The sequence below is a fragment of the Onychomys torridus genome, chromosome 4 (genome assembly GCF_903995425.1).
Source record: "Onychomys torridus chromosome 4, mOncTor1.1, whole genome shotgun sequence".
NCBI lineage: Eukaryota > Metazoa > Chordata > Mammalia > Rodentia > Cricetidae > Onychomys > Onychomys torridus.
This window is the reverse complement of record NC_050446.1, coordinates 135,543,117-135,562,652: the sequence shown is the minus strand read 5'-3', so window position 1 is coordinate 135,562,652 and position 19,536 is coordinate 135,543,117. Positions and strand designations below refer to the sequence as shown.

The window sequence follows — 19,536 nt, the reverse complement described above, 5'->3', positions numbered from 1 at the left end:
AACCATGTTTCTTTCTGGCTGGTGTGGAAGAACGAGTGTTGTGACTGTGTCGGTTGGGGGAAGCCTGGCTCCCCTGGTGTACTTCAGCTGCTAGAGGCTGCACTTGAGGTTGGGAATTTGATATGACAGATATGGACTGACTGACTGACTGACTTCTTTTTTCTCACCATGTAGCCCTGGCTGACCTGGAACTCATTATGTAGACCAGGCTGGCCTCAAACTCAGAGATCCCCCTGCCTCTGCCTCCCGAGTGCTGGCATTAAAAGTGTACACCATTGCTGGGTGGTGGTGGTGCATGCCTTTAATCCCAGCACTCAGGAGGCAGAGCCAGGCGGATCTCTGTGAGTTCGAGGCCAGCCTGGGCTACCAAGTGAGTTCCAGGAAAGGCTCAAAGCTACATAGAGAAACCCTGTCTCGAAAAACAAAACAAACAAACAAACAAACAAAAAAAGTGTGCACCACCATGCCTGATGGTGTAGGCTTTCTTAAGAGGTCTCTGACACCTATCTTCTCAACATTGCAGACTGTGGCTGTGGGATCACATTGCCCTTCAGTCTGGAGCGTTCAGAGCTCAATGTAGGAACCTTGTTTATTCATTATTAGAATCATCTAGAGATATTAATTCCAGTGTCAAGCTTTTTGTGCAGTGAGAGGGATGGCAGCTGAATGCTAGTCCTTGCTAGCCCCTGAGCCCAGGGTCTCAGGAAGTCCTGAGTTGGCTCTCTTTTCTCCAACTATACTGAGTCAGAGGCATATGACAAACGGTAGCTATATGCCCAAGATTCTGTATTATTACATCTGGATGGTAGTGATGACATTTTTCATGGTGTGTAAGCTGAATTTTCATCTTTTGGATATAAACATTTATAAAATTAGCAGGAATTCTTTATCTAGCTAGATGCTGTTGTAGGGTGAAGACGGTAGCAGTGATGCTCTTGCAAGGCATGACTCTTCCTTTTTTCCCTCTTTCTAAAATAGTCTCGGTCCAGACAAGAAGACCCAGAGCAATTAAGGTTGAAGCAGAAGGCAAAAGAGGTGAGCTTCCCAGTCTCTATCGTCAGTGTACTTGCACCTCATGTTCATGCTCGACGCCCAGCAGAAAAGAGAATAAATAGTTAAGAAAACCTGGAGTTCCGAATGTGGGCGTTTGTTGCTCCTGAGAGCTCTCAGGTGATCAGTGCCACCACAGGCTTTTCTGTGCAGCTGGCATTGCCAGGAGATTTCATGGTAACTTTTGTGAGGGTTAGGCCCCTTAAACTTGCACTTCTCATTCTTTGAGCATGTTAAAGTAAGCTTCTGTTTTTAAGAAAGTCTTAATAATTTTGGTTATGGACATGTTCTTAGTTTTAAAAAGTCAACTTTAGAGAAGCTGTGACTTAGGAAACTTCAGAAAGCTCTTGATAGCTGTTGCTGCACTTGCAGTGAGAGCTCTCAAGCAACATTAGCTCTTGTTTCCTTCCCGACATGAAGATGCAGCAGCAGGAGCTGGCACAGATGCGACAGCGAGATGCCAACCTCACAGCATTGGCGGCGATCGGGCCCAGGAAAAAGAGGAAAGTGGACTGTGCCGGGCCGGGATCGGGAGCAGAGGTACAGCAGCAGCACACGGGGCTGAGGTCTGGAAGGCATGGGAGAGTACTTTAGAGTCCCTTCTTCAATAGCCAGCAGAAGCTCCTGGTGTGTGTTTTGCATTTGAAAGTTGATGTTCAAGTCACCTTATTTATGCATATCACATGAGCTTAAAACGCGTGCTCACCTGGTTGGCTCTGATGAGGTTAAGACCAACTTTTGAAAAGCATGGGGCAGAACTCAGAACAGTGTGAGGCGACCTGCAGGATGTGTGACTTAGAGAAGTTGCCACCTGTTTCCCAGACCCCAAAGTGTGCGTATCTATCTTTTACCCTAATGGTTACTTTTCCTCTAAACTATTAATTGTCATTTGAATTTTAGGAAGAGTAGTAGCAGCTCTCTGTAGCTATACTCAGTTGTCATCACTGCTGCCCTTTCTCCTACAGAGGGTCCAGGGTCTGTGCATCACTGGTCCCAGTGGCTTCGAGGCTGCTGGGCTGGTGTTTGTTTCTGGTCCATCTCTCTGCTGCTGTTTGCTTCCTCTTCCTCTGTGAGCTTTGTTCACTGGTAATAAAGTCTAGGGTGTTTGTGGGTATTTTGTCACTTTTATCTGTAGACCTGTTGTAATCCCTCCCCTTGCCTCTGTATGTAATCTGTCTTGTGTGACTGCTGTGACTCTTTGGGCCTTTCTCTATGAAGTTTTCTTTGTGTTAGGTTAAGTCTCTGGATGTTCAGGCTGCTCCATTTGCTGAGCTGCTTAGATCCACATGTGGGTCTGTGCTTTAAGAGTACATTTGGAACACCTTGGCTGTTGTTTCTTTAGGTGTGTTTCTGTTCCTGTCTCCAGTTATATGTGCACTAGACGGTGTTATGATGGCCTGTGTTCACTGGCATCAGTAGCTTTCCTCTCAGCCTTTCAGTTTGGGTCATTCATGTTCCTTGGCCTGATGGGAATTGTGCCAGCCCCTCTGGTTTTACGCTCCAGTGCAGTTCACATTTACTAATGTGGGTTGCAGTTCAGAGTGTCTAGTGCAGTTCTCACACAGATACTTATGATTCATAACAGTGGGCACAATTACAGTTATGAAGTAGCAATAAAATAATTTCGTGGTTGGTAGGGTCACCATAACATCAAGAACTGTATTGAAGGGTTGCAGTATTAGGAAAGTTGAGAACCATTGGTCTGTAGGCTCTTTGAAAGTGTCTGTCTAGTGAGTGAAAGACACAGAAGTCCCCTCCTAAGTCTTTGAACGTTCCTATCGAAGCTTGCCTCCTAGCCTCAGTTTCTCCTCACTGCTCTCTCAGTCATGGACCACTTTCCTGTTTCACTGCATATTTAGGGACTATCACCTGAGTGCTGGGCATCCTGGTCAGATATGAGGAGTCTCTGGGTGGTTTTTCTTTGATGAATGTGGGCTGGACTCTTGTTTTAGCAGCCAGTTCAGTCAGTGGCTCATTTGCTGTTTACTCTGTTAGTAAGGCTCTATGGAAAAGTGGGGCAGTTTTCCAATCTAACACAACACAAAGCAACACCCCTGTCTGTGTGTGGCTTTTGGCTATTTTAGGATGAGTCTTAATGAACTGTGACCCTTAATTCTGCGGAGGGTCTTGTCTAACACTCAGCTGAACCCTTGTGGTGCCACCTGACCTCTTTCCCCAATTTGCCTTATCCCCATCACAGCTGCTGTCTGCTGTGCTTGGACAATCGTGCCCCTTGTGGAGGTGTGCAGACAGATTCTGGAACAGCTCACTGTAGTGACTTGAGCAGGACAATGCTGTCTCTGCTAAGAACTATTGACTATCTGCAGCCATAATGCCAGCAGTAATTCTCTCTGAGCAGTGTTCTTTTGATATGGAGACTGTGCTTGAGCGAGGAGTACCCTAGAGGTTCAGAGACATCCTTCTCAGTTGAGGGTAGGTAAGAATTCTGGGTGTGAGGTAGGAAGAAGATCTAGGCTGGGGTCTTCGGTAGCTGTTGTCTGAGCTACCTGTGTAATCAGACTGATTCATAAGAAGAAAACATAATGCCTGGCCCTCAGTCGGAATGCCGACTGGTATAAAGACTGAAGTGGTTGTCTGTAGGAGCCCAGGGGGTTATGCTGTGCACAACTTCTCAGGCAAGCCTGAAGGAGCTGGGTATGGTGTTCAAGTGTGCAAGCCTGCAAAACCCACACCAGAAATGAGGCCAAAAAGCGAGTTTACTTGGTTAGCAACAGCATTCTTCCAGAAGGCTGTTAGGGAAGTTAAAAGACGCTAATGAATTTTTTTTCTGCTGGGTGTTTTGTGGTCTGATGAATTATCCTAAGGTGTAAATCACTGTAACCCACCACCAGGTTGAGGTACTAGGATGTTGTCAATTGCTTGAGAAGCCCCTGTGTGTCTGGCCCCTCCTTCAACTTCCTAATCCCTGACTGCTCCAGAAGTGATGAATCCTGATAGTCATAACTTGAAGAAATTCAAGTCTGTGATGCTCCCTTCACTGTGCAGCCAAGACCTGTGGCCTCCCTTGCCTCTTGTGGCCTCCCATGCCTCTTTAAGTGTTTCTAGGTTTGCAGTATCGTGTGTGTGTGTGTGTGTGTGTGTGTGTGTGTGTGTGTGTGTGTGTGTGTGTGTGTGTTTTCTCACTGTCCAAAGTTACCAGAGAACTGAATGATGTTGCCCCAACAGTTGCCGTGGCTGTGGATGGCAGGAGGTATTTCTGTGGATGTCCCTGTCTTTGCCTGTTTTCAGTGTGCTATCCTCACCTTGTCAACACATGGTGCTGTGCTGTGACCCTCCTCACCGTCCTCCTGCCTTACCTGTCTGAGTGAGGCTTTGTGGTAGTTCCCAGAGCAGTGCTCCCCAGCCTTACCAGGAGCAGCAGCCTTCAGTGCCCTGCTGCTGGGTTTCCCTGGTACAGAGGTACAGAGTTCTCTCAGAATGGTAATCTCCCTTCATGTCCTTCGCATGTTCCTCCACAGAAACTGTCATCTTAGATGGTTTTCCTGAGTGGGTGTTCTTTCTGTGGGCAGTTTCAGGTCTGTCTTTTTAGCAGTGTCTTAGTTAGAGAGACCTTGTCTCAAATAAGGTAGCCATCAACTTCTGGCCTTGAATGCATACATGTGTGCACAGGACTTGTACACATGTGCCTGTGCACGCACATACATACATACATACATACATACATACATACATACATACATACATACATACATGTCTCCTTGGCATCTTCTGTTGCTTTAACTGTGCTTGTGAATTTGTTTATTTTGTCTGAGACAGCGGCTCTTACAGCCTAGACTGGACTTGAACTTGCTTTGTGACCCTAAACTCATGCGTGTCCTCCCAACTCCCATCAGGTTTGGGAAATTACAGGCATATGCCACCACAACCCACCTTGGGTTTTTTTTAGTCTTCATTTTTTATTTTTGTTTTTGTTTTGTTTTGTTTTGTTTTTCAAGGCAAGGTTTCTCTGTGTAGCCCTGGCCATTCTGGAACTCTGTCTGTAGACCAGGCTGGCCTCTTAACTCACAGTGATCTGCTTGCTCCTGCCTGCCGAGTGCTGGGATCAGAGGGGTGCACCACCATGCCTGGTTAGTCTTTGATTTTCAAATGAAACTTTCTTTTATTTCTAAATTTTGTTTCTGTGTTTTGCTCATTCTGATTCATTTTGTTCATGCTTGTTTTCCTTAGTATCTTAACTTGTTTTAACTGTTACCATGCTGATGTTTGTAGTATGAAGGCTCATTTAACTAAGGGCCTTGCGCAGAGCTGGTTAGTTCTTATTACAGTGTTCTGATTTGGGTTCATATACATTCTTTCATAACCAGGTGCTGGGTTCTGTCACTCAGGCTGAAGTGTCACAAAGTCCTATGTCCCTATGTCTGTCCCTGCCCCATTACTGCTGACATTCTGAGCCTTCACTGAAGGGTCTGCAAGGCTTGACACAGTGAGGTCACCATTGGTACCTGTTGGAGCTCCTGTTCTCACCACGTTTTCCCATTGTTCTCACCTGCATCTGTTGCAGTGTGCTGCTGGCCTGAGTGTGGTCCCTCGTCTGTCTGTCTGACTTTTTATCAAGTACATCGCTGATGAGAGCTTGACCTTCCTTCTCATGCCTCGTTGCTGCGTGGCTTGGCTACTGTGTCTGTGGGTCTCGTTTTGTTCTGCATGTTGTACTTTCTCACTGTCACTTGTTTTTTCTTGTTTATCCAGCTTTGATGATTTTGAGCTCCTTGGGCTGGTTCTGGATCATTTTATGGTGGCCTGTCATTTCCCAAGATTCTTTGCCTTCAAACACCATAAAGTGGTGTAAGCTGCATGACCAGGCCCTTTTCAGGGACCACAGCTCTTTTGCTGGAGGTAGTGTTTAGAAGGAGCTTGGCACAGGGTAGGTGCTGCCAGCCCTTCTCACCTCACACCCTCACTAGAACATTCTGTATTCTGCTGAGGACATGGATCTGTCTCTAGGCCACAGGATCCTTACCACCCTGTCTTCCCACCTTCCCTTTTCCTCTGGGGACCCAATTCTTATCTGTAGCACAGTCTTAATGCTGGAAGATCAGAGAAGCAGAACAAGCCACAGCTTCCTCACCTCGCCAGTTCCTCAGCTGATCCTGTTTCCTCAGACTGGAAGCTTCTGTGTCCTCATCCCAATGGCTCTCAGCTGAACTGTTGTTGCTCAAAGGCCTAAAAGCTTAACCAGCCAAATGCTTCTAGTTTCTGGTCTTCACGCCTTATATACCTTTATACTTACTACCATCACTCCCTGGGATTAAGGGCTCACTTCTTGGAATTAAAGGCGTGTGTCACCATGCCTGGCTGTATCCTTGAACAGAGGGATCTCTGTCTCTGGAATGCTAGGATTAAAGGCATGTGCTACCACTGCCTATCCTCTATGTTTAATATTGTGGCTGTCCTGTCTCTGACCCCAGATAAGTTTATTAGGGTGCACAATATTTCGGGGAACACAATACCATCACACTTATTGTCCCAGTTGAGCTGCTGGTTTGCTTAGTCCTGGTATGGCAGTAAAGTTTCAGGGTAGCTGTGCCTTGTGAGAAACATGCATACCTGTGAGCAAGAAGAAAACTACATCCATACAGGTGCTGTGTGCTTAGCCTTGCAAGTCCATGTGGCATCTGAGTTCTCTGAGTTGTCAGGGGCTCCTTTCTGCTGCTTCACTGGGCCACCCTCACTGCACAGCTCACAGTGGCTCAGTAGAATATGTGTGCTCTGGTTCCGCCTGTGTCAGATTGCCTATGTTGGCTGAGTCTCATTATTTTGGGTACAACATTGCCAACATAAGAGTCAGAACTTTTTAAAGGAATATGCATGCAAAGAAGTGCCTGCCTCTTCTGTGTTCCTTCCTGTGTCCATCCCCCATTTATCATCTTTCCTTCCCTCTGGGAAGGGGACCATGACACTGGTACCCTTGCCCCTTGGCAACATGGCCTGGTGCTGGCTATTAGGTCCCCTTGGTCTTTATGTCAGCTGTGTGGAATTCGTTACAGGTCTCTCTGGTGTGCACTGTGCAGTGCAGTGTGCACAGTGACAGATATGCTGTGGTGTAGAAGTGCTTGGGTGTCATATTGGAGGCAGGTGGCTGTCAGTGACACCTATGATATAGGTTGCAGCTAAGCATTGGAAACTCCTGCTTAGGTCAGTGGGCTGCATTGGGCTGGACAATTTTCCCTGCTGCAGTCTTTTAATCAGCCTGGGTGTCCTGTCCTTATTGCTTTGAGCCCTCCTGATGTGTTGTGATTTGGGTGTGGCTGTATCATGCTGTTGGGCTTTATATCAGATAAATAAATTGGGGTGGGGTTAGGGACTGACAGAGCATCTCATGTAACCCAGGCTGGTCATGAAGCTTGTGTGCAGTTGGAGCTGGCCTAGAGCTCTGGTCAGTCCTGCTCCACCTCCCTAGAGCTGGGTTACAGGTGTGTACTGCCTGACTCAAACGGAACATTTCCTGACAGTCAAGTGAAGGTTTAGTTTCTACGCATAATCCTGTATATAATTATGTGCACTTTTTATTGCTGTGTTCTTTTATGATTTGGATTTTTGTTTTGTGTTGCTTTGGTTTTTGGTGTGTGTCATGTGTCTGTGTGGTCCTTGAACATCAGTGTGTTGGTATACATGACTTCATGTATGTAGAGGTCAGAGATGGAACCAGACTTGCTATTTTGGTGGGGCTGGCTGAGTGTCCAGAAATTTCCTGCGACCTGCCTACCTGTTTCTGGTGCTCCAATTGCAGCCATGTGCAACACCAATTCTAATTGGTCAGAGAAGTAAAGGAGCCAGCCACTAGAGACTTCTTACTTCTACCAAATCCTCAGACCGAAAAGGAGGGGTGATTACCTGTCTCCTCCCACCTTATATTACTCTCTCCACCTCCCTAGTGCTGGGATTAAAGGCATGAACCTCCACCGCCTGGTTCTGTTTCTCTTTTAGACTGGATCTTGTGTAGTCCAGGGTGGCCTTGAACTCCTGATCTTCCTGCTTCCTCCCAAGTGCTGGGATTGAAGGTGTGTGCCACCACTGCTTGGCCTCTGCGGTTAACTAGTGCCTAGCTCCACACTCTGAGGCTTTTTAAATGGGTTCTGAGAGCTTGAACTCTGATCTTTTTATTTTATTTTTTTAAAGATTTATTTATTTATTTTGTATACAGCATGTATGACTGCAGGCCAGAAGAGGGCACCGAATCTCATTATAGATGGTTGTGAGCCACCATGTGGTTGCCGGGAATTGAACTCAGGACCTCTGGAAGAGCAAGCAATGCTCTTAACTTCTGAGCCATCTCTCCAGCCCCCCTGATCATTATTCTTACACAGCAAGTGATCTTACCCACTGAGCCATTGCTCCCTAACATGCTGTCTTAGTCAGGGTTTCTATTGCTCTGCAGAGAGACCATGACCACGGCAACTCTTATAAAGGAGAACATCTAATTGAGCCTTATATAGTTCAGAGGTTTAGTCCATTCTCAACATGGTTGGGAGCATCGCAGAATGCAGGCAGACATGGCGCTCCAGTAGCTAAGGGTCCTACATCTGGCTTGAGCATCTGAAACCTCCAAGTCCACCCCCAGTGATACATTTTCTCCCATAAGGCCACACCTACCAACAGGGCCACGCTTCCTAATGGTGCCATTCCCTACGGGCCTATGGGGCCGTTTTCATTCAGACCACCACACATACATTCTTAAAATTTTTTTCTTTTACCTTTATTTATTATTATTATTGTGGTGGTTTTTTTGTTTTGTTTGTTTGTTTGTTTTTTTGAGAGAGGGTCTCACTGTGTAGCTCTGGCTGTCCTAGAAATCACTGTGTAGACCAGGCTGGCCTCAAACTCATACAGCTTGCCTGCCTCTGCCTCCTAAGTTCTGGGATTGAAGGCATGCACCACTATTCCCAGTTCCTTTACAGTTTTTTGGGTTCAGTGACTTGGCTATAGCCAGGGCTGATCTTAAATTTCACCACCCAAGTGCTGGGATAACAAGTGTTCACTACCACACCTGACTTCTTTGTGAAGGTTGTTGATGCTCAGGCAGGTTTATGTTTGTGTTCTTGTGGTTATTTTCGTCCTTAAACAGTTTTAAATGTCTGTAGTCTCGTAATTGTTTCTTTGATGTAATGATGTCTTGTCACACTTTCTGCCTGTCTTTCCCCCCTGCACTGTGAGGTCGGCCTCCTGGTGGCTGTTCCCTGTTCACTAGAGGTTCACGGAACCTGTGTCTTGCATAGGTTTGTGTGTGTGTGTGTGTGTGTGTGTGTGTGTGTGTGTATGAATGAGAGAGAGAGAGAGAGAGAGAGAGAGAGAGAGAGAGAGAGAGAGAGAGAGAGAAGTAAGCCCCAGCAACTCAGCCATGCTTCTCACTGCTGGCATCCAGTGGTGGCTGATCACATTGCCCTGAGTTGTACCTTGATTAAAGGCATAGGTGCCATGCTCTCTCTTGCCTTGGTAAATAACTTAAGGGAACTGGTTGTCACTGCCATGGTGCCCTGGGCGCTGGCTATGCTGCAAGCCTTGGTCTTTCTGTTTATGTAGTTCCAGAGCTTTCTTCTCATGACTGCCTTTTCTGACCCTTGTTGCTCCATTTCCCCTTTCTGTTCTGATTTTCTTTCTCCTTTTCTTGGACTTGCTTAGCACTCCTTATTGTGTGTTCGTGTTGGCCTCTTCTTCCTGAGGTGACTTTTGTCTCTCTGCTGTCTGTGACATCACTGCTTCTGATTTTTGAGCCTCTGGGGCCTGTTGCTCATTGCTCAGAGGCACAGTGCTGCCCTTGATCCCCTCTGCTTGACCAGGAATTAATCTGTGGCTGTGCTCTACATCCCAAATGTGGGGTGATGGCACCCTCTCCCGGCAGTATTGGGAACTCTCTCTAGCTTGTATCACGTCTTGTGATGGCTCAGGACCTGTCAGTGTCGATTGACTCTGAGGACGCTTATTTTGCAGACCTCACACCTCCCCCTCCCCTTCATGTGTGGAAGGTTCTGTTTTGCCATCTGAGGACACAAGCATCTTACAGGGATCCTTCTCACGGCCTGTGTCTGGACCACTTGGGCACATGTCCTAGATTCCTTCCTGTTCTCAGTCTCCTGTGTGTCTCTACCTGTCATGAGCAACCTTGTTGGGAGTATGGTCATGTCCTAGGAGTGGGTATTATTCGAATTTCTAAAGGTCTTATAATAAAAAACCCAGTACCAGATATTGGAGTAAATGCTGAAAGATCAGAGACACAAAGGAACAAGCCACAGCCATGTCTTACCTCTAGTACTAGTCAACCTGAAAAAGTCAACCTGTCTCCTCCCACCTTATAGATCTTTCTCTGCCCAGCCATCACTTCCTTCCTAGTGCTGGAATTAATGATGTGTGTGCTTCCCAAATACTGGAATCAAAGGTGTGAGATCTCAGGTACTGGGATTAAAGGTGTGTGCCACCACTGCCTTGCTCTTTTTCTCTCCTAGACTGAGTCAGTCTTATGTAATCAAGGGTAGCCTTGAACTCACAGAGATCCAAATGGATCTCTGCCTCCCTAGTGCTGGGATTAAAGGTGTATACCACCACTGTCTGACTTCTATGTTTAATCTAGGGTTTGTTCTATTCTCTGATCTTCAGGCAAATTTAGTAGGGTATATACAGTATATCACCACAGGTGGGATCCTCTCTTCTAACACCTCTGGCTTTGTGTGGGGCAGTTTCTCTGAGGGGTTTCATTAGAGCTTTGTGCTGGGGAAGTGGCCAGGCTGCCCTGGTGCTGAGCCTCTGAGAATTGATGTCATTTCTTAGGGAGTTCTTGCATGCATGAATCCTAATTGGTCTTAATAAAAACCCAGAGCCAGATACAAGGGTGAAAGCTGGAAGATCAGAGAAGCAGAGCAAGTCATAGCCACCACCTCTTACCTCACCAACTCCTCAGCCTGAAAGAGCATGTCTTCTCCCACCTTATATTCCTTTCTCTGCCCAGCCGTCACTTCCTGTCTCAACCTTTCTAGTACTGGGATTAAAGGTGTGTGCCACCACTGCCCAACTTCTATGTTTAATCCAATGGCTTGTTCTGTCTTCTGATCTTCAGGCAAATTTTATTTATTCAAAATATCACCACAGGTGTTTATTACTGTTGTTAGATGTTTTGCAGGTGAGCAGGGTTCATGTGGGACAGTTCATAGAAGTGAGGGCAGAGACACTATCTGTAAGATAGAGCAGAACTGGGCCATTGATAGGTAGAACGGTGTAGGCTGCTCTTCTAAATGCTCCTCTGACCTAATTGTTTGCCATCATCTAGCTGGCCAGGAGACAGTGGTCTTAGGGTCTTCCAGGAACCCTCATACTGTTCTGGGGTATAGAACTCCAGTATGTTGCTGGAGTGGGACTCTGGTGAAGAAAAGAATCAGATTGCAGCATTGTACCCTGCAACCTTGGGGAGCCCAGCACTTCCCTTGGGACACAGAACTACTTTTTGCTGCACAGGCCCTGTGTATAGCAGGCTGGCCTTAATATAGCAAGTTAGATAGCAAGGTTAGACTCACAGGCTGGCCTTAACAGAGCACATTAGCCAAAGTTATACACTCTCTTATTTAGTCCTTTCAGCAGCCTTTGGTGGGGCTAGATGGGCAGTCACAGTAGTACAGGCCAGGAGGCCCAACGTGTGTGTGTGTGTGTGTGTGTGTGTGTGTGTCTGTGTGTGTGTGTGTGTGTCTGTTTGTCTGTCTGTCTCTCTAGTCTCACCCTTGAAACTCAAAGAGTTCTCTGAATTGTAGTTAACCATGTTAAGGTTTCAGGTTTTATGTGGTGCTGGAACATGCTTTGTTCCTCTGGGTCCCTATATAGGGCTTTGAGCAGAAGCTTCAATCCCAGTGGCCAGGAATACATTCATTCCATCCATGACCCTCCCTGGACACCCAACTAAGCCTCCCCAAGGGCCTCTGAGACTCCGCAGCTGGGTGACTGTGTGCACTCCCATAGCCACATAGTCTTCTCTCTCAGGCCCAGCTGGTCACAGTCCTGGGGCCGAAGGTTTGGCTCTTCTTTGCTGTGACCAACCCTGTACTTGCTCTGAAATGGGTGTAGCATTCAGTGTGCTGTGCCCTAGCTCACATTTGTGGTTTTATATCACAAGTCCCACCTGTTGCTTGTAAGGCTTCTAGAACACAAATGAGAGTTTGTGTTGTATTGTCACCTGACTGCCGACTCCTCAGGTTGATTGGGTCCAGCAGTGACAGATGTACTACCAGGCTGAAGGCCCATGTTGAATGTGACTACATGAAGCTGTGTGCGCCTCATCGGTGTCAACACTTGGTCGTCAGCAAGCTTGGGGCTCCAATTTGATCCTGTTTGTCTCCATTTCTAACTTTTAGCACTTCTTAAATAGTGTACCTGAGATGAGTGCTCTCCTCATCCCAGCCCTGGTGTTGGTTTTGAACCTGAAAGTAGAGGTGTGAAGGACAGCTTGGACACTGGCCACTGATACATCCTGCTGCCCAGGCAGGGTCTCTGTGGGCCTGGATACAACACCATCAGTGCCTGAGTTTCTCTCTTGGGTCTGTAGTAGGGAGATTTGGATCAGGTATAGAGAATGCAACAAGAATGGAACTCACATCCGGAAACGGGGAAGCATTTTGGATTTCAACATACTACCACGCTCCAGGACTGTGGACTCTGCCGATCTCTGTATGTGGCCCCTTCTTTTACTGCTCCTGTTGCAGACCCTTCTTCATGGGCTTTCTTCCCAGAAACTGGCATGTAGCTCCTGTCCAGATCACCAAGACCCCCTTGAAGGAAGCTCATGTGCCTGCTGGCCCAAACTGCGGCACGGGTAGCTTTGGGGAGATGGATTGTTTTCTTCATTCCTACTGACTGCTCATTTTTGCTGTGGCTCTTTAAGAGGCCCCACTGGTCTCATGATGAAACACTATTTGGGGGCTGTCACTGGCAACAAAATCCAAGGAGACTGTCACCCAAAAGGATGTGGATACCAAGATGATGGTGGAGGCTGGGGCCAAAGATGGACAGTGGTGGCTTCCTGGCTTCTGAGGAAAAGTACACTATCTTTTGTTGGACTGTCATGTGCATGAAGAAACTGTGGCCAGAGCATACAGGCACACTTTCACCTAACTTGCCTGCCAGCTTCCTGTGACTGCCACGTACTGGCATCTGGGCCTCTGTGGCTACATGGGTAGAATGTGATACTTCAGTTTCTTAAGCTTCAACCATGGAAGTACAGTAAGGACGCCACTGCAGCATGTATACTTGAATATGCATGAGCAGTTTAACCAGCAGGACACAAACCTGGTTCTCTGCTGAGCAGAAGAGGAGAGCTGCCCATTGAGATCTTGTGGTTTGAGCCCAGCAGGGGTCAGGTGGAGGCAGTGATAAACTGATGTGATAAACTGCTGGATGCCTCTGCTTAGTGGCCAAAAGCCAGCCATAGTGCACCCATATTTCTGAACAGGAAGGAACTGGGGTCGGCTCGCTGGATAGCTGGTGGCCCAGGGGCTGTCTGCAACAGGGCCCAGCCAGGGGAGCAGGGACCCCCTTCCCTTGGCCGTGGATCACTGACATGACCACTGAGCAGTTGGCCTCTCCAGTTGACTCGCCCAGCTCAAGAATTCAGGCCTAGTGCCTCTGTCAGCCAAGCAGGGATGGCATGGTCCCGGGTGTGGCATCAGGTGTGAGCTTTTGGTCCCTCACCTGAGCCTTTTGGGCCTCAGAGCCCCTGGATGGGAGAGCTACTGCTTTTGTCTTCCCTCCCACCCAGGGCCAGTGCTCTGGGGGCGTTGGAGGGCGGTATCCTGAGTGTGTTACAGAGTGGGAATGGGGCCTCTGCCCTAGCTGGGTCTGAAACAGCAGCTCAGCTCTAGCCCTAGGACCATGGGAGGGGCTCTGCTGTGCCTGTTTCCTTCAGAACCAGGGTCTTTGGGATACTGAGGCAATACTTGAATCTTGCCCCTCTCCCCCCAGATGTTCTCCAGCCACTAATGCACCTGTCTCTTCTTTCTAATCACCAGGGCTCAGGCCCAGGCGCAGCGATCCCAGGCGGCTCCGGCGTGGGAACCCCCAGACAGTTCACACGGCAAAGAATCACGCGGGTCAACCTCAGGGACCTCATATTTTGTTTAGAAAATGAGCGTGAGACAAGCCATTCACTGTTGCTCTACAAAGCATTCCTTAAGTAACAGGATGAGCCGGTGTTTCTGATGGGATGCCTGCGGACTTTTTTATATATTTGCAGATTACGCCTTTTTGTAACAAGCAAACGGGATATTGTTTAAAAACAGCCACCTCTTTACAATGGAGCAGTTTTATACTCCTGTTTCTAAATCAGCTCTTCAGTGCGGCAGAAACCATGTCTGCAGCAGAGAGAATACAAAGGCCTGTGGATGCTCTTACAGGACAGCTGACCCGAGCTCATCCTCGACTGAGTGGCCTTCTTGCCAAACAAGCCATATTTAAAGACTGACGGAAGGAAGCGCTTAGCAAATAATTAGCAGTTGCTCATCCTGTGTGCGTTTTGGTTCAGTTCACTCTGACTCACCCACTAGGTGTACGTCTACAGCCGATGACCTCATTTCACTGACTTTACTGTTGTTGTAGCAGTCAGTTGGCGAAGCAAACTGATTTTTAGACTATTTATCACCCCACGCCCACCCTGTCCCTTACCTCCCTTCTACATGAAACTCCCCAGGAAGACGACCTCCAAGCAGGGTCACATTTCTGCTAGTGGAGGCGGGGCGCAGCACCTGTACAAGTACATTTTATCTGCTGCAGTGTGGAAGCTGTAAAGTGGAAGGAAATGGAACTTCCAGCGTAAATATATTTTACTTGCACTGTGTTTTAGCTCAGAGTGAAACTTAGATGAAATAATCAGAGTTGAGAAAAATCAACAACAGACTGTTTCTCATGTGGATCAAGTGTTGGAAATGGCTGGTGTATTTTGTCAGTAATTGTACATAATTTTTGGCACATAACATAAAATGGCTATGTAAACTATAATTATTTTGCTAAGAGACTGTATGCAAGCTGTGGCCAACCTTACAGGCGTCCAGAGCAAAGCCCCTTCTTTGTACCTATTTTTTTATTACAAATATACTAATTGGTTCTTTATATTTTCAGAGGTTATTGTATTAAATTGTCTATTGATAGTACTTTTATGACTGTAAATACTTTGGCTTTCTCCGTGTGGATTCTCAATGTTAGACTTTAATTCGCACGTGTGAACTGAACGCTGATCAGTATTTTTTACCAACACCTGAGAACTGTTACACCTTTCATTTTATCTTTTAGGAAATCCCTGTCTTTCCATTTTTTCATGTAAATTTTGCACAGTTACTTGTTCATATGTAAATATTTTACTTTCAAAAATGAAGTTTTTAATTGCTATTGTTTTATATAGGATTGAAAGAAAATTAACTCCTTTATTAAAAACAAATTTATCTGTATTTGTTGGGCTTGTTTTTCCAATTTCTGAGTCTCTGATAATGCTACCAAGACTCCTTTCTGGTCCTACTGTACCAGGGCTTAACTGTGAGGACAGTCCCTTCTGGAGGTAGGGCCAGTCCTCTGTCCAGTCCACCAGAGGATACCAGAAGAGCTGTGCCTTTTACATTCCAGGCCTTACCCTGTAGAGCATCTGGGGTGGGGGTCAGGGGTGTATGCCTAGCAAGCCTGGCTACAGGTGGCCAGGTGGTCTCACCTGGTGTAAACAGTGGAGAGGGGGGAGTCTCTGTCACTGCTGTTTGTTTGGGGTGGTCATAGTGAGCCACGCCTCTCAGCCACCCAAGTCGAGTCGGTGTAACTGAGCTGGTCCCAGGGTGAGCCTCCTGGTGTTAAGTCACATTCACCCCACCACACCCCACCCCACCCCCAGGCAGGTAGGTAGGTAGATTTACCTGAACACTCCACATTCATTGACATCATTGATGCCCTGATCTCCTGCAGCTGTAATGATGGACACAGACCGGGGTGTGGACAAATATTCTCAGGTCCTGGTTGGATCTGGAGGCCTGAGGTCCAGGTGGTAAGGGATCGGCTTCCAGGTTTTCTGTGGTAGCCCTGGGCATGCAACAGCAGCACCTCTCTCTGCCTTCCCTTTTGAGCAGCTCCTAGCATGGGTCTGTTGTGCTTTCTGTCAGCACACCAGTGTAGTTAGCTTGATTGCCTTAGCAAAGATATCTCCAAATGCAGGCACATCTGAGGTCCTGGGGTTGGAACGCCCCCATAACCTTTGAGAGGAGACACAGGCAACACACAGAGCCTACAATGTCAAACAGTGTGAAACTGGAACCTGAAGCTTGAGGGCATAGGCATGATACTATGAGGGCAGGGAAATCATGTGGGAAGGTTCCCGTGGCCTCGCTACTCTTGTTTCTTGGCTTCCTGGCCAGCATTTGACTACGTAAAGGATGCTGACTTTCTGTGAGTGGAGTTGACTTTGTTTTCACTTTCTTGCTTTTCCTCCTGTGTCCGGTCCTCCAGGACAGCCACAATGAATACTTAGGTCTGTGCCCAGGTGTGATGATCCTGCAGTGGTGGTATTGCCACCAGGCTTTTCCACAGTTGGGTTCATGAGCACACTTGTTACCCCAGCAGCATGAGAGGAGTCGTCCCAGGTCCCATTTATTTCCTTGCCAAGGATTAGAAAGCAATGTGATACGTGTCCCTTGTTAAGTTGGGGACACAGCAACTTCTGTTCTCCACTCCCACACGTGGGGCACGAGACAAGAAAGTGTAGACCAAATTTGGAGAGGGAGAAGGTCCAAAGTAAGAGTTGAAGGTGGCATGGTTGGGGGCAGGGAAAAGGCAAGCATCTTAGGGATGGATGTGTGACTGGGGCAGTTTGTGAACTCAGTGTCACGCTCGAGGCCTGCAGCCAGGTTGTAATTCTGCACACCAGGGGAAAACAGACAAATGGTTCAAATACTTGGGAACATGCTGTTAACTGTGGCACCTAAGCAGAGTATGTCTAGAATGCATTTAATAAAGGCCACGTAAGATTAGATTAGTTTCCTGTCCCTGACAGGGCCTCTGATAGATGAGGGAGAAAGGGTTTATCCTGGCTCACTTCAGAGGTATAGCCCGTCACGGCAGGAACCCAAGGTGGCACAGTGTGAAGTCGAGATGGTCATGAGCTTCCACAGCACAGAGTGGATGCCTGCTACTGCTTGGCTCCCCTTCTCCACTTAACAGTCCAGAATAGACTGTGGATCCACCTATGGAATACATGGAATGGATGCCACCCACTGTAGGGTCCCAATGAAATCAAGGTGGTCACCCACAGGCATGCCTAGGACCTGTCTCCCAGGTAATTATCGAGTTGTCAGGTTGATAACACTATCACAAGATCTTCAGGCCAGATTTGAGATCTATCCAAACCCCTATATAGCAGCAATCTTAAATGGTCTTATTAATAAAATCAAACCTGAGGCCAGTTATTGGGGTGAATGCTGGAAAATCAGAGAAGCAGAATAAGCCACAGCTACCTCACCTTGACAATTCCTCAGCTGATCCTGTTTCCTCAGACTGGATGCCTCTCAGCTGAACTGTGCTAAAAGCTTACAAGCTTAACCAGCCAAAATGCTTCTAGTTTTTGGTCATCATGCCTTATAAATCTTTCTGCCATCACTCCCTGGGATTAAAGGTGTGAGTCACCATGCTTGGCTGTATCCTTGAACACACAGAGATCCAGGTAGATCTCTGCCTCTGGAATGCTAGGATTAAGGGCGTGTGCTACCACTGCTTAACCTCTATGTTTAATATTGTGGCTGTTCTGTCTCTGACCCCAGGTAAGTTTATTAGGATGCACAACATTTTGGGGAACACAATACCACTACACTCCTAGGTCAGTGGTTCTTAATATGTGAGTCATGATACCCTACAGGGGACTGCATATTGGATATTAACATTATGATTCATAGCTAACAAAATAACAGTTCATGAGGTAGCAACAAGATGATTTTATGGTCTGGGCTCACCACAGCATGAGGAACTGTATTAAAGGGTCACAGCATTGGGAAGGCTGGGAACCTCTGCCCTGGGTGGAGCAGTGCTGTGGGTTTTTACAGAACTGCAGTCTGGATTCAGAAATTCACATGGAGATGAGAGTTTAGAATAGCCGAGAAGACCTGCTCTCCTGCTGCATCGGGAAAACCTTGTGGTGCTAGGGTAGTGTGTTCAATGATAGGGATGGGGTGGTCAGCAGCAGACCCTCAGATTGTGGTCACTAGACCTCTGCCCACTGCAGGTTATGTGGCCTACAGGACATTTGCTAATTAGATGCATGTTGCTCTCTTGAAGGGAAGAGTACGCGGACTTTCTTAGTCTGGCCCATCTGTGGCGCCTACTGATCCGTAATGAACTATTCGAACAGTGAAAACAGAGGAGACAGCGGTGCCATTATTTCTGAAAAGTGAGATGTTACTTCATGTCTTGAGATTGCTGTATCATTGAGACAGGTTAAAAATAAAGTGGTACACAATTCCTTTTAAGAATGTGTTTTTAAAGGGTATCCTCATGAAAATAAGGCAAACTACAGATTTGGAGAAATGTGTGCCTGACAAAAGAGTAAGATCCTGCAGCTTGGGGAAGACAAGATGGCTTGGTGGGTAAACGTGTTTGCCACTATGCTTGCTGTCCTGAGTCCCATCCCTGGGATCCACCTGGAGGAATATGAGAGAACTGATTCACAGTTGGCCTCTGACCTCTACACACGTTTTTAGCATGCGCGCGCGCGCACACACACACACACACACACACACACACACACACACAGAGAGAGAGAGAGAGAGAGAGAGAGAGAGAGAGAGAGAGAGAGAGAGAGAGAGCTGTTCACACCGGATCCAGTGAGGAAACAGACATAAATGCTAGGGCTCAGCTTCTTCTCTCCTTTTTGTTCAGTTCAGCACATGGAATGGATGGTGTGCTACCCGCATTTAGAGCAGATCTGGGTACTTTAACCTGACCTAGAAACCCCGTCCACAGACATGCCCAAAGGCTCGTTTTCTAGGTTTGCCTAGATCATCCTGTAAAGTTGGCAAGATTAGCCATTATTTCCACCCCCAACCCCATTGAGGAGACAAGAGCTCAGAGCTCAGAAGCTATTGGAACCTTTTGTACTTGATAAAGCTCAGAGGCTCCCAAAGGGATCAAGATGTTCAGGTAACTGAAGTGTCCTTTAGTAACACCAAAGAACATGTACAGGGACACAGAGATATCTAATACCTAAAAAGGTAGAAGTCACAATGTCTGATCACCAGCCCAAATTCCCAGGTACTCAAAGACACAGAAACAGCAGCAGTGAGGAGAGAAAATCAGCTAGTTGAAACAGACCTAGAAATGGGACAGGTATAGTGGTGCATGAAGAAATCCAGCCATTGAGACTGTTCAGTGTCAGAGAAGTGGAGAGAAGGCTGGGTACAGGTAGGTAGAGACAGGCAAGTGTTTCTACAGAGCCTTCCCAGCTGAGAACTGAAGTGGCTGGAAGGAGTTGCCTCACAT

At 47.1% G+C, this 19,536-nt stretch overlaps 1 protein-coding gene across 1 annotated transcript in view; it reads left to right on the top strand.

The window, feature by feature from the left end:
• The window catches only part of Taf4 (TATA-box binding protein associated factor 4), a 76,985-nt gene extending 61,503 nt beyond the window's left edge, over positions 1 to 15,482 (top strand). The window contains exons 13-15 of the mRNA XM_036184423.1: positions 979 to 1,035; positions 1,471 to 1,590; positions 14,052 to 15,482. Of these exons, the coding sequence (XP_036040316.1) occupies positions 979 to 1,035; positions 1,471 to 1,590; positions 14,052 to 14,219 (345 nt within the window). The 3' untranslated portion in view covers positions 14,220 to 15,482. The remainder of the gene's footprint in view (positions 1 to 978; positions 1,036 to 1,470; positions 1,591 to 14,051) is intronic.
• Positions 15,483 to 19,536: the final 4,054 nt, after the last annotated feature.